A 16187-nucleotide genomic window follows, 5' to 3' on the forward strand; every position below is an offset into this window, starting at 1 on the left:
ATGTTCTTAATTGCGTGTGAATGTTAGACAGTGATCTGGTTAAGTATTCTGTTGTGTGTTTTTGCTTAATTCTAGGGAATCATTGACTTGTATCAAATTTTGATACTAAGCTGTTAGTGTACAGTAATGCTGGGGTTTCCTAGTAATTCCAGATTTGTGTTTAGACTTGTCTGAATAGCATTTTATGTGTTTGTTCATAGTACTTGCACGACCACAATTAGGGGTCAAGATATATTGGAAAGAAGAGTTCAATATTTGAACAATTATAGACTCTATTATAGTACTTCAATATTGGAATAATTACAGATTGTTACTCTTTCTTAATAACTATCTATCTTTTTATCCGTTTCTAATGAGAATTATTAATAACATCGTTACATAATGAATCTCTTCTTATTTTTACATTAATTGTAAATGTACATTTGTATGCATTGTATTGTTATTGTATTATTATATGTTTACATTGATGTAAATTCTACGACTGCCCTTAATATAAAAGCTATTATTGATTACGTTTAGTTTGTAAGAATAAGATTTATTATTAGTGTATGGTGTCTTATATGTGTATAAAGAGGAAAACAAGAAGTAGTTGCCATTTGTACAACTTTAATTGTATTTCAGAATTCACACCCTTCGCTCCTAGTTTCTCAATTATAAATATTACTTTATTGTACTATTGGTTTCAGAATTCATCGTTGTTTTTTTGCATTGGATGAATATCAGTGAATGCACCGGTAGAACTTCTTGAACCTAGTAGAGGATGATAGCATGATGTTTTCCAGCAGGGACAACCTAATACACTGATTGTCGGGAAAAGGGATTATTAGTAATGAGGACTATAGGACCTACTTGATAGCAAATTACCATCTCTGGTTAATCTCCACCTGGAAACCATAATGATAAATTCCTGTAAATTGTAATTTATCGCCATGGGCTACCTGACCTTACCTCATGTTCATCTTATCATACTCCACTGGTGCCCCACACCGTTAGCTCTGGCGGGTGCACCATTGATATTAAAAAAAGTACACTGCTAGTATTGGGGCTACTCCTCCGTCATACTGATTTACTATTATTTTAGTGGATGATAATGGACTTGCACACGTTACTAATAATTAAAACCTCCCAGCCTTCACGCATGTTATAAACGCGGACAATGTGTTTTAGACCTATTTTATAAAATATATATATTTCATAAAATATATCCAATAAATTAGTTTATAAAAACTGTTCTCAAAGACTAAATTAATCAACCAACCTAAAAATAAGAATGTTTTATAATTATCGTTACGAATATCTTTATAAATTTCTACTGAATTCTATCGAATATTACAGACGCTAAACTTATATAAATGCTAATTTCGTCAAATGTACTTTTTATATTATGTGCATTGTGCTAATAGACGATAAAATATTGAATATATATATAGATTTATTTTTTTATTTTGTCCTATTAATTCTTTATTTGACAATATAGAGATAAAAACAATGTTTATTCAAATAAACTTGAGCACTTCTAAATAGTCATATAATATATTTTTTTATTGTACCACTCATTCGGAAAGCAGTTTAGAACAAGCAAGAAGCTTGCGTGTTGCTCTTTTAAATAAATATCGTTCAGTCAACTGCCAAATAGCAAGACTGACAGAAAAGTAAATAAATATAATAGTTAATTGAATAACAAATTAAATCAGTCATAGTTATTAGAGCAGACCAGTTCCTACAAGCATCACCCGTTCACAAGTATAACATTCTATTAAAGCTTGTGATTAAAACAAAAAGGAATCTGTTTGCAATTTACTCTATCACAAAAATATATTCATGTACCACTTAATGGCATAATTTTTTTTCATATAAACTTAAGATGCAACGCTTGTAATCACCTTGTTAACTATTGGGTTTTATTTAGAGTTTTCTCGTTATTGTTTATGCTTGATTCCTCTGGTTTTTGTAATATTCTGGTATTGAAAAGAGTATTGTTATTCAATACATTCTTAACAGAACGATCATGGTTATTATGTTGTGGGGTACAACGCTGATGTCTTCCGCCGTATAACAGCTCGCTATTTGTCTCTACAAGCTGCTATTCTGTTACACTCGTGGACTGAAAGGAGTACTGACATCTATTTTTATTGTTCTCGTGGTATTATTTTTTTCAGAGCATTAGCTACATATTCAACACATGACCTTATGCAAAACAAATTTAGTTGTAAGGACAATTATAAACATGGATAGGTTAGCAGTTATAATATTTGAAAAGAAGGATATAATTTAATTGTATTTCACGTTGCATTTGATGAAGTATAATTTGTATCCTTTTTGACGTGTTTGTATGTATTGTATATAATTTTATAACATTGACTACAATTTTGTTACGTCATTATATAAGTATAATTTGTAAATATAGTTTAATATTATACGCATTATTAAATGATGTCCTGTTTTTTATTACTACAACTGTTCTACAACAACAACAACAACAACAACAGTAATAAAACAGTAGTAAAATAAAAATTTAAATGAGTAATTAATTTATAAAAAAAATAAATGAATTGGCAGTACTGTGTACATCTGCAAAATATAACTGTCATATAGATCAATTTGAGTGCCATCTATTTTCATGCTTTATTACTAAACACTCACTAGTAATCTGAACTTCTTCAGATCTAGCGACACCTAGCATCTACGCCGGCGAAATAAAATAGCCCGAGTTAGGAAGGAACCATTTCTCTTTGTATGTGATGGGGTATCTGTATGTAATATTGTCTGAGGTATCTGTGCTACAATTTTTAATCTATACAGGTAGACTTTATACAAAGTCTAGTCTACATGGGTGCTTATGGCTTACCTTTCGGCTTAAGTTTGGTTTGTTAGCTGTATTTCTGTTCCAAGGTGAGATATGAAATTACAGGGCATTGTGCTTACACTTGTAATATTTCTGCCAACACTCGAGACCCTTTCATTAGTTTACCTCTCCGAGTAACATAGATTTAAGTTCAGTGTAAACTTAGTTCCAGTTACGGTTCGGCTTCGAATGTACACGTCATTAATAAGGCATATAGCACACTATCTAATAAATTTACTAATGTACAATAATTCGTACAATCATTTCACCTGTATACTCACTATCTACATATCACATTTATACATGTAAATAAAACTGGAGTGTCTGTTTGTAATATTGAAATAAACGTGTTTTACTACATACATACGAATATAATTACGGTACATACACCAAAATAATATTTTTTACAATTTTGTCTGTCTGTCTGTTTGTTCGGGCTAATCTCTGAAATAGCTGGACCGATTTTAACGGGACTTTAAGTAAGTAAAGAGTAAGCTACTTTTATTTTAGAAAAATAATGTTCAATTTCACGCGGAAGAAGTCGCGTGAAATTAGTAAACAGTTAGTAAACAATAAATTAAGTAGCGACACCTCTCACCTCGTACAGTGGTGAGAATAACCACCGCGCTACAATTGGTGACACCGACGTGATTTGAATAGGCATAATATCTTGTCCAAAGTCAATTGTGTATTTGCGTGAGTGCTTCTGGCGTACCTTGCGGCCAAGCAGTAAAGTTTGAAAGAAAGAAAAAGATTTTATTCAGTGCAATGTAAAAAATACAATATAAACAACTAACGAAAAAAAAGAGCAAATAAAATGTACATATAATTAAACTTAATTTACCGTGTAGATAATTAAAAATAATCATAAAATAATCATTTTTTACATCCATATATGCACTGAAATGGCTCCACTCAGCTTTAATGTATGTCCTAGGTGAACATAGCTGTAGGTTTTTATTTTCAGTTTGTACGCTGTAATTCTATTACACGTGGGATAAGGCAGGGGAATTACAGGGTATGAAGGCATATGTAAGATAGTCCTCCGGAAACACAATGAGGGGATCCGCGGTTGTCACAGTCAGGACGACGTGATTTTTTTTTAAATCACGTAGGTGGCAAACAAGCATATGGCCCATTTGATGATAAACGGTTACCGTAATCTATGGACGCCTGAAACACCAGAGGTGTCAAGTGCGCGTTGCCGACCCTTAGAAACCTTACTCTTCTTGAAAATCCCTATGCTGTAGTCTCTCGAGAAGTAGTCGTGATGGTGACCATTCATTCAGCTTGACTTTTTGTACCTGTTGGTAATGCCCAATTTACCCGGACAGATAGACAATGCAGAAGGCTAACAAACGGCAACAGGCGTAGAAACCCCAGAAACATACCTAACAATAATCATGTGTAAGTTAAATGATTGCGAATGTTTGTTTAGGTGTCATAAAACATTAACGGAAAAAGAAATTAATAATTAGATGTTAATTTCTTTTGTATTTATGCAAATCCAACAGAACAGTTGGGTCTCATTTTTCGGTTCCGGTTTCGGTCAGTTTCGTATTATTATAATGGATCTCCTGCGTTAATGGTTTACGTTGGCGGGAAGTGGAGGAGGAGAAGATGAGCATGAAGTTAAGTCAATCCGTCTATCGTACTCAATTTGTAATGATGATTTTCTGGGTGGAATGGTACATCCCATCCAGAAAATCCCCTTAGGTACACTAAGGGGCCACCAATACTAATGACCCCTCCCTGGAGGTGATACCCATGGGGATTGTTATTGATGGGGATTAATATGATAAGGATATATGATTGCAACTAATGTGGATTAATGAGCCCATTCTTAGCAATGTACCATGAAAGGTAGGCCTCCACGCAATTCCCTTTGAAAACCATCGTGACAAGTTCCTGGTGAATTTGTAGTCATATTATAGTATATTAATATAAATATATAGTCATATTTTTTTTATTCTCCCTTGAACGTGATAACATACAGAACGTATACTCATTATAAGAGAGAAGAATGAGCAAGTCTCTAAAAATGTTGTATAAAAAGTACCGATAAAAATAAGTTAATGGTTTTATAATACCTATTGCTTTTTTAAGTAGAAGTTGTTCAGAATTACATTTTTAAGAATTTTTTGTCAATACAAAGTGCCAAATAGCAAAGTATACATAAATAAATATTTATTTGAGTATCAAAATATGTAATAGTGCATGGAAGATATGCTAATGCTATTTAGCGATAAGGCAGCCCTCTGCATATTACTGGAATTATGTTTCTTTTATATTTCTATACATATAATAATAATAATCTTATTATTTTATTAGTTTATGTAATAGATTGTTCGGTGTGATTTAATTAATTTTTTTTTAAATACATCAATCATAGTCCCTATAAGCAGCAACCGTTTATGAGTATAACGGTGCGGTGAGTCAGCCACTCGCTGCCATCACTGCGCTCAAGCATGTTTTAAGCAGCCCAATGACCTGTTCCACCACGCGACCGCCTGTCTAGACATTCAAAAGAGCATGACTGACTCATCAAACAAATATAAAATATCACAGAATATTTATGTATTACAGATATTTATGATAAGTCTAATCTATCGACTGAGGCTATTCTGCATTACCAGAATAATACATAATTATTAAAACTTGGGTTTAGAATGTTTCAGTGGCCAATAGTATACCTATTCTGTTCTATCTATTATTTAAGTACTGAATATTACAAAGAATCACTGTTTTGTTCGACATTACACACAATAACCGACGTTATTCTAATGTACACCATTACTAGTGATGTCCCCTCAGTATAAAACACTCGGTGTAGTTTCACATAATAGAAATGCAAGTACGTATTCATTAATTAAACCTATGAGTAAGTTATTATCACGTGCACCCATATTCGCCGATGCTGCTATTTATGAATATTAGATCATTATTAATTAAAAAAATAGATTTTACTCATTGGTTTTATTATTTAAAAAAAAAAGTTTAATTTACAATCGATTAATTTTCTCGGACCATTTTACCCTTCTAGTCAATTAATCAAAAACAATAAGGTTATCAATAGGCCAAGGCTCGGAATATTAGGATATTGAATTTGGTGCAGGACATTGTCAATTACATACCGACCAAAAGTAACCTGAGATTGTGGGTAACGCAGTTGCAATCGATTCATAACGCGAGTTTTAAGGCATTTGTAGCTCGAGTTCCCACCAACATGCTGACCAACTTCATGAAGGTGGGCTGCTGGCCGATGGGTGTGGTATATCAGCGCTACCGTAGCAGATAGCCATCAGTACCGTAAACAAACAGACAATTTATATATTTTTTTTATTAATTTTAATAGAATTTATATGTATATTAGTCTGTAAGATATTTATAATATGGGTCATTAGTACCCTGAATTAAATAAATGAATAATTAATTATAGAACAATCTCTATTTAATTAATATATGATATTATTAATACAGAATGTCACATCTTCAGTACTAGCCTGCAAGCGAGCTGCACCATACACCAAGACAGACTGTTCATTAGAATTACAAGTTGGGGTGGGATTACAATATTCTTTGAGTATACTTCCGATTTTGAATAATGCTATAGAAACAGATATACATAGACAAATATACGCACGGTTATGAGATCACTTAAATAAATATAACTGTTTGATAAGGTGATATACAAATTGTGAATGTTCATTAAAGGAAAAGAAAAAAAAGTAGATATTAAACTCTTTTGACGTTATAGAAAAATTGTCGAAATAAATAGATACTTATGCTGTGTACACGTTTCTGCTTTAGTCGTCTAATTTAGAGATGTATAATCTTGTGCCTACGTTTATAATATTTCTGCCAACAATTGAGACCCTTCCATTTGTTTATGCGTAAACTAACACAGATTTAATTTAAATATAGAATCAGTCTACGTCCAGACTGCGTATCGAATGTAGGCTTTACTAATATGTACACTATATAATAAACTTACTTACGTACAATAAATAATACAATTATTTTACCGGTATACTTACTATCTACATAGGTACTACAAAAAAATAATTTATATCATGTAGCGATACCTCATAATACTCGCAGAGGTGAGGTGATAATCACCGCGCTACAATCTTAATTTTAATAATATTATAACCGCGAAAATTTATAAATATGTATGGTTATACTTTAAAAAGATATTATGTAAATTAGGCGATATATGTATAGCGATATATCTAAGTGTAATGCAGACGAATTCACGCAGGTCAGCTAGTATAATATCTATAGGTACAAAGAATATACCAGACAAACATTCATATTCTTGAATGCAAATGTTTATGTCGTGTGATTGAACCGTGATCATCGGATATAAGGGGTTGTTCAGATCGCTAGCTTACAATGTCCGAAAATGTGTAATGTATGCAATCGAGCGGCATATTTTTAAAATGATATTTTTTTTGTAAATATTTTTGTTTTATTTACATATTTTATATTTTATTTACAAACAACACAACATACAACTAAGAATATTTGTGTAATTTTTGTTTTATGTGAAATTTTATAAAAGAACTAATGGATCCCTTTATTTGCGATATAAATTAAAATCGCTACTAATAAATAGAGGTTGGTGATAGATGGCTGAAAATTTAGGGTTGTAGGTACCTATGTATTTTTTTAAATGTATAGTATTTTTATAATATGAAAAGATAAATTTTGACCATAAAGTACGGCAACTATCATTGTGACAGCATTTTATATATAAGATAGTTTAAGAGAGCGTCATGGTTTCAGTTCTACATACACGTAAGGCCGTGTTCAAATATGACTGCAGCAAAAAAAATATTTTGTGTGTCAATTTAAAAATCTGACTGATTCTCTGGCGAAGGAGATAAAATCCGAAAGACGATGGTAGGCTCGCCCCCTGACACGTCATTCAAATATACCCAGAGACATGTAGGCACATGAATAGACGCGTTTATGTATGTATGTATATGTATATATTAATATAATAGTCGGGTGTAAGCCCGGGAAATAAACCTAGTCAGTGAGGCTATATATATTAAAATATATGTAGGCAATTATAGTGAAAATAAGTACATTTGTCACAGAGATAAATCTATATGTATAATTCTTTTATTATAATCGTCATAGACACACACTTTAAAAACCTTTTGTTAAGAACAATGTATTGGTACAAGAATTCTTTTGATATGTATGCATAAGTAAATTAAGAGCAAATAAAGTAAAATATATATTAATGAGAGAGAATAATTAGTCGTACTTTCTTCTGCTTTTATAGTCTGTATAAAAATTATAAGACAGTTCTTTTTTCAATAATGATAACTAGAAGAGTTATATTAGTTATATTATGTGGGATACTGAAAATAACCTGCGGTGAAAAATGTACTTTATTTGACAAGAATAATGCTAATGTTCCTAGTGATATATTTAATGATATTAAAGATTATGCGAACGGCGGAGCACTGAACAAGTTTTTCAATGTAACAGGAATTGAATCCGTTTACAACGAGTTCCAGTCCAAAAGAGATAACGAAGATATACATCTGAACATAACGCAGTTACTAACTAAATATAAGTATCCTGTAGAACAACACCAGGTGTTGACCAGCGACGGTTATCTCCTAACAATGTTCCGGATACCAAACGACGGACCCGCGGTCTTTGTCATGCACGGATTGTTTAGTAATTCTGATGACTTCATAACAATCGGACCTGACAGTGGACTTGCTTATCTACTTGCTGATGCTGGTTATGACGTGTGGCTGGGCAATGCTCGCGGTAATAAACATTCCAGAAGTCATATTAGTCTGTCGCCGTCCTGCGCAGAATTCTGGGATTTCAGCTGGGATGAGATTGGCCGCTACGATCTGCCGGCTATGATCGACTATATTTTAAATGCAACTAAGCAGGACCAACTGATATATATCGGACATTCACAAGGTACGACATCCTACTTCGTGTTGTGTTCGGAGAAGCCAGAATACAATAAAAAAATTAAAATAATGGTGGCACTGGCAGCAGTGTCATATTTAGGTCATTGCAAAAGTCCACTTTTAAGAATCTTTAGTTCCATAGATCTATTTCTATGGGCAAATTTAAAATTACTTGGTTTATATGAATTTGTACCAAGAAATGAGTTACTGAATTATTTAACGGACACGTTTTGTGGGACTCCTGCGACAGCTACGATAGTGTGCGACAACCTTATTTTTCTCTTACTCGGTCCAGATTTCAGTCAGATAAATGCTACTGCTTTACCTGTAATATTTGGTCATACGCCCGCAGGTGTATCGACAAAACAATTAGTACATTATGCACAGTTAATAAATTCGAATAAATTTAGACAATTTGATTACGGATTGAAAAATCTTGCGCAGTATGGATCTGTGACACCTCCAGATTATAATATTGAAAAAATTACATCGCCATTGGCCATATTCTTCGGTCTCAACGATTGGTTTAATGCTATCGAAGATGTGAATAGATTGAAAAGAAGATTACCAAACATATACAAATTTATTACCGTTCCATATGGTAGCTGGTCACACGTGGATTATTTATTTGCTAGGGACGTAAAGGAATTGCTTTACATAGATGTTTTAAACGTAATCGAAGAGTATTAGTAAGCAAATGACCATCTATTTTCTTTATCTTTTACGACTTCTTTGTGATAAATATTATAACGAATCTGTACGTCTACCTATTATGACTAAATCAAAAAGTGCAGTTATTTATTCAGATACATATATTTTTATTTAATTTTATTGAATAATTTATTAGTCCATGTCAAGTTTATTTATTCGTCACATAAAAATATTTGTAATTATGTAAACGTGAATGATTTGTTGGTTAGATTTATAATTTACAACAAATTTACGTTTATTTATTTCCTATTTACCTGCATTGTGTACTGATGTTTGTACGAAAATGTGATTTAAGATTCTTTCAATGTCTTGTGAAAAAAGATAAACTAGGCTAAGCTTATCTTTTTTATATCTTTATACCAGCTACCCGCCTCGACTTCGCACGAGTATACATGTATTATATATACTAGCTGTACCCGCGACTTCGTCCGCGTAAATAATGAAAAAATATTTAACTCAATTAACACAATATAAGTCAAATAAATAAGTTTCATCGTTTTAGCTTCAAAAATGATAAAAAATTAAAATAAATATTTAATCAATAGGCTAAAAAATAAATTTCAAGCTCCTAGCTTTAAACATGACGATACATCTATATAACCTTGGATCTACCCTTTCAATCCTCTTGCAACCCTTTTTCACATTCACACAAAAAGTAACCTATGTCCTTTCTCAGGATCTAGTCTATCTATGTCTGTTTCAAATTTAAATTTAAATCGGTTCAGTATTTTTGGCGTGTAAGCGAGACAAACAGACAGACAAAGTTAATTTCACATGTATAATATCAGTAAGGTATTTAATAAACTAACTCTAAAAAGACAAAGAAAAAAGTTTAATCGTTCTAGCTTCCACAACCACACAAACAGCAAATTTCCACAATAACTTTCCTTCCCTATTTCATTTTACTACCACCCACCCCCTACCCCCCAATTTTACAAACATTGAATGTCATATTTATTGATATTTAAACAACAGCCTCTAGTTTTAAAAAATGACGATTCTTCCATACAGCGTACCATTGCAACCCTCTTACAATCCTTTTTTCACATTCAAAAGTACACTATATTCTATGTCCGGGTGTAAACTAACTGTGTACCAAATTTCATTTAAATTTTTATCTTGTTTTGGAGCGTAAGACTGACAGAAAGACAAACAGAGTTACTTTCACAATTATAACATTGGTGGGGTATTTAAAAATCTACCCCAAAATAACCAATGAAAATAGTTTCATCGTTTCAGTTTCAAAAATTACGAATTTACATAATACCTATCATCCCCTATTTTATTTTACCCCCTTAAGGGTAATTTTTTTACAAACAATGAATGTCATATTTATTTATATTTAATCAACAGTCAAAACTAAGTTTCAAGCTTCTAGCTTCAAAAATGACGATTTTACATAAAAACTTGCATCCCATATTTTATTTTGCCCCCTTAAGGGTAATTTTTTACAAACATTGAATGTCATTTTTATTTATATTTAATCAACAGCCTCAAAAATTAGTTTCAAGCTTCTAGCTTCAAAAATGACGATTCTTCCATACAATCTTTCATCCCCCCTTTTAACCCCTTACAACCCTTTTTTCGCATTAAAAAGTAGCCTTTTGGTAGTCCGTTCTCAGGGTCTAGTCTAGACTATCTGTATACCAAATTTCATTCAAATCGGTTCAGTAGTTTTGGCGTGAAAGCGAGACAGACAGACAGACAGACAGTTACTTTCGCATTTATAATATTAGTAAGGATTTTTGTCGCAGCAAAAAAAAATTTATATTTTTGTCGTTTCCGTACAAATAGTAATTTTACAGTATTAATCTACAATCCAACATTTTGTTTCTTACAATCAGCTAAATAATTTAAATAGTTTCATAATATATGACACAATGAAAAGGTCATTTATTTTATAAAAAAGGCAGTTAGTTTTTATTTTAGTGCAAAATAAGAAAATTCTATTTTGATACAACAACCATATATTTATGAATACCTATGCTTTATTAATTTTGTGTTAATGCTTTTTAAATAAACACCCACACATTATGTCTGTATAACCTACAAAAATGGGTAAATAATTTAATTTCGGATAGTGCCACACTACAACATTATTTAAAAAATGTAAATAATAAAATGTGAAGAAATTGTGATTGTTATTAAGTTTTTTTTTAATAAGTTCGTCAGAACAGAGAAACAACATTTGACATTTATTATTATTTGACATTGGACATTGACTTTGTAATTTATATTGTAAAACTTTAAGTTGAGCTAAAATAAAACAAATTAATAAAAAAATTGCCAAATTTGTCTCGCAATCGGCCAATTTCAGGTTTAAAGAAAAAACACATACACATGATATACGATTTTATGATAAAAAACTGTCAAAAAACAATATTTTCGCTAAACGTCAACGTCATGTTTCCGGCAAGATCTTTCGTTTTACATTATGTTATCTGTGGTTTTGTTCTCTGTGATGGATACCTTACTGGCGCAAACGCATGCGATGTGTTGATTGGTTGTTAGCTAGTGAAATGAAAAGATGGCGAATGGCGCAAACGCACGTGTTGTGTTGATTGGTTGTTAGCTAGTGAAATGAAAAGATGACGAATAAGTGTGCGATGTATTCAACCGCATAAAGATAACCTTGTATTTCCATTTTGATCCCCTTTCAACCCTTTTTTCGCATTAAAAAGTAGCCTATGTCCTTCCTCGGCGTCTAGACTATCTGCGTACTAAATTATATTTAAATCGGCTCAGTAGCTTTGGCGTGAAAGCGAGACAGACAGACAGACAGAGTTACTTTCGCATTTATAATATTAGTAAGGAAGTAAGGATAGTAAGGATGAATAATATAGTCTTGTCTTATTTTTCTGTATTAAAAAGTGATGGAAAAATGCGCAAAACACAGAATAAAGTTTTACCCCCATGCGGTAGGCCGCAGTTGCTGATTAAGAAATGTGGAGTTATTTTGCTAAGTATAATATCCAATCCTACACATATTTTGGACTCGTATTCGTATGAACTGTTTGTAGCACAGCACAGGTCTCAATCACAACAAGTTGAAAATTTATTAAATTTTGGCCCAAGGGAGCTGTTGCTGATGTAATGGCTACATACTTTTATACATAGTTCATATATTGTATTTTTTACTATTAAGATTTTTATTGTATAGTTTTATGTACCGAACTTTAATGTCTAATAAAATTTTGTTTTCCACAAAAACAAAATCCTTTAAAAAAAAGGTATGCAATCAGTGTGTCTTACCCGCTATGAGTTATGGTGCCGAAACGTGGACATTGGCGATGCGACTAGTCCACCAACTCAAAGTCGCTCAACGAGCTATAGAAAGAGCTATGCTTGGAGTTTCTCTGAGGGATAAAATTCGAATCGAAGAAATTCACCGACATAGCTCTACATATCTGAGTTGAAGTGGCAGTGGGCTGGTCATATCTCTCGCAGAACCGATGTTCGCTGGAGTAGACGTGTTCTAGAGTGGATACTGCGAATTGGCAAATTTAGTGTAGAACGCCCCGGAGCTATGTGGAGCGACAACATACGTAGGGTTGTGGGTAGTAACTGAATGAGAAGGGCTGAAGATCGTGTCCAATGGCGTGCCTTGGAAGAGGCCTATGTCCAGTCTAATAAATAATGTGAAAGATAACAAGACGAGCCTTTTAGAAACTATTATCCCTGAGAGGAATACGATTTATCATATTATTGGCACAGAGGTATAGACAGTGGCTTATTGTAAGATATTGGTATATAAATATGCGTATATAATTTTAGCCAAAATAAGTGCGTTTGTAGAAATAAGTAATATCGTATCATTCTTATCATTCTTTTATTTTAAACGTTATATGTATGTAAATTTAAGGTTTTGTTAGGAGCAATATGTTGGATATAATTATTACATAAATGTTTACATTAAATTAATTACGAACAGATTAAGTCGTATAAAATGGGGGCTATAATATTTTAGGGTACCTTATCACATAGCTGTTCTTATGTGTTCATAATCGTGATAATTTTTTTTGTAACATTCTATTATATAACCCTCAATACCTATCACTCATCAGCTTCAGCTATATTATCAAGAATGTTTGGCAGATTGTACAGAAGATCGAAAAGTTAAAATTAACCAAGATTAGAATTGCGCAAATCTATTCAGGGTGTCAGTCCATATACATAGGCTAGATCAGTTATTATTTTTATAAATATAAGTGGCAAACTGTACCCATTTTATGACAACAACGATAGACGGCGAGACATTCAAGTGAAACAAAAATTCAAGATGATTCATTTATTGATTTGTTAATTAAGAACAATAAGCCATTTATATACTTAGTCAAAACACATAATATCAACTATTAGAGTTCAAAGAACATTTTTTGTAGACATTTAGTTAATTTGTAGCTCTATATCTGACGCAAGTTAATATACAAACTAATATTACACTATTGATAGCTATAAACTTGCTTACACACTATCTACATGTAGGTAAAATAGTAAATACACGAAATGCTAGTAATAGGATCGATGCTTTATCAAATAGAGAAACTATGGGTGTGCATGTCATCGACTTGAGGACATAGCGATAGAAAATCACTCATTAATTTATTAAATTGCATTGGTTCACCCAACTTCTGACAAATACAGGCTGCAATCTTGAATAACTCATAATGTTTGTAATATCCATCCCATCACAAGCTTGCTATTCTTTACCACCTATAACGATCCTTATTTTAAAATATTTACTGATCAGTGTTGCCAACGTAGTCCTTTGAGGATAGATATAACCGTCTACTTTTGAAATCTGCTTTTAAAAGTAATAAATTAAACTTGTAGCATACAGAGTATAGTAGAATATTACACAATTTGTTAATATTTTATTATAAAAGTAATATGAATTAAAGTTTTTTATTATTTAGTTTCAAATGGTTTATCTATATATTTGTTAATTGAGTGCCCGTAATGGCAACACTGATTCTAATATTTTGCCAAATTCCTTACTGATGGACCGTTTTTTATAAAATACCAATGATATCGAATATCACATCACGTATTATTACTTTGATAAAATTTTAACACGTTACATTGTAATTCGTTGTCTTCTTAGCCCGCATTTGACAAAAGTTTTATTATAGATAACACCGAAGAAGAATAATACATGTACCTATTGAAAAGAATACAGTGATTATGATACTGACATAAGGATATACAACACTAATTGACAATAGTCGTAATATATTTTGTGACGAAGATAAAATTGCTACCTAATTCTGCAACTACATTAAAGATACGTATTTCCTATGATAATAATAATAAAATAAACACACAGTAATCTAACATTTATCAATCACATAATTCTGATATGTTTGGGATGTGCAGCACCGTTATATGCTTCAAATAACTATAATTCAATGACAAAACACCTACTAAAAGGGATCTATAAAATGTTTCATAAACACTACAATACCCATCATATTAAAATAAATATACTTTATTCACTACTGATTATAATCTATGATATGTAATTTATCCTACGTCTAAGTTTACAATGATATGTAATCCATGGTCCTATTCTGGATTTTTCAAAAAGCCAGATATAAAGCGCATACATTCTTTCAACGATTCTTAATAATTTATAATCTAAGGAATTTCACACGAACGAAATTAACCGACTTTTAGCTTTATATCTCGCTTAGAATGGACGTTCGTTTGCTACGGAGTCGCCTCTGACTCATAGACAATATAGGGAGAAGATATCACCAAAGGGGCGACATTCTATACAATCACACCCATATGACAACCAATAGGTTATAGCCAGGCTCGTCAGTCAAGTATGCAGTAGATTTATCTACCAAACCATATTTGCAGGAGCCGCGATGCTCTAAGTCTTTCCGACTCTCTTGAAATATTGTTGCAACACGCATATTGAATAACGATGACGCGAGAAGTCCCCGACATAACCTATTGTCTAATTAAATACTTAATACTTGAGAAAACGTTGAAACGTTTCTTTAATTAACGATGCAATTATCTATACAAAAATATACCTAGTCTAAGGCAATTAGAAAATCAATATTCTTGTTTATCTCATTCTACGAAGCAATGCGCGGGAAAACACTGTTAGAATCAGACCGAGTCTACGTGGCCGGTTGCAGAAGTCGCTTCTGATCACTAACAGTTCTTCCGACATTTCTATATGAATTTAACACGGACACATATAATCAACATTCGCACAGGATTATGGAAATGATAGAAGCTTTACTTTCTTCTGTACTTCACGGAATCATAAGGAAGGTAGCTGTAGAAGGAGGGGTTTAGGGGGGCAAATTGGACGACGTGGTAGTATTCAGAGGCAGACTCCGGTGCTATTCAGTCGAGAAAACCGGTGTTAACTAGTTTCTCCAGGAAGAATTTGACATCGCCCAGCTCGGAGTCCTTGATGCCGAGAGATTTGAGCATGCCGAGGTCCCCGTTCTCAACTGCCATAAATACGGAGCGGAGGTGTTCCAGGTCTGACCGCATTAGGTGAAGCGCTGCCCCAAAGTCCTCGATTGTCTGGGATTCTGAAAAAATAACCTATTGTAGTCCAGTCATTACAGTAAGTTCACCTCGGAATTCGAGATACCCAGCTGTAAGTCTGTAAATACTTGTATATTGACACCCTAAAAGTTGTCTCAAAACCT

General features: G+C 32.6%; 2 protein-coding genes across 2 annotated transcripts in view; one reads left to right on the forward strand and one right to left on the reverse strand.

Moving 5' to 3' along the window:
- The first annotated feature begins 8178 nt into the window (after nt 1–8178).
- Nucleotides 8179–9486, forward strand: LOC131852170 (lipase 3-like). The gene is made up of 2 exons (XM_059202811.1): nt 8179–8802; nt 9085–9486. Exons 1-2 carry the CDS (start codon nt 8179–8181, stop codon nt 9484–9486), a joined length of 1026 nt encoding a protein of 341 aa, XP_059058794.1.
- Nucleotides 9487–14833: 5347 nt separating this feature from the next.
- The window catches only part of LOC131852172 (IDLSRF-like peptide), a 136578-nt gene continuing 135224 nt past the window's right edge, over nt 14834–16187 (reverse strand). Inside the window, exon 5 of the mRNA XM_059202813.1 lies at nt 14834–16067. Coding sequence (XP_059058796.1) covers nt 15874–16067 — 194 coding nt within the window. The 3' untranslated portion in view covers nt 14834–15873. The remainder of the gene's footprint in view (nt 16068–16187) is intronic.

This window comes from Achroia grisella, unplaced genomic scaffold (assembly GCF_030625045.1).
Source record: "Achroia grisella isolate CSIRO2021 unplaced genomic scaffold, CSIRO_AGI_Agris_v1 utg840, whole genome shotgun sequence".
Taxonomy (NCBI): domain Eukaryota; kingdom Metazoa; phylum Arthropoda; class Insecta; order Lepidoptera; family Pyralidae; genus Achroia; species Achroia grisella.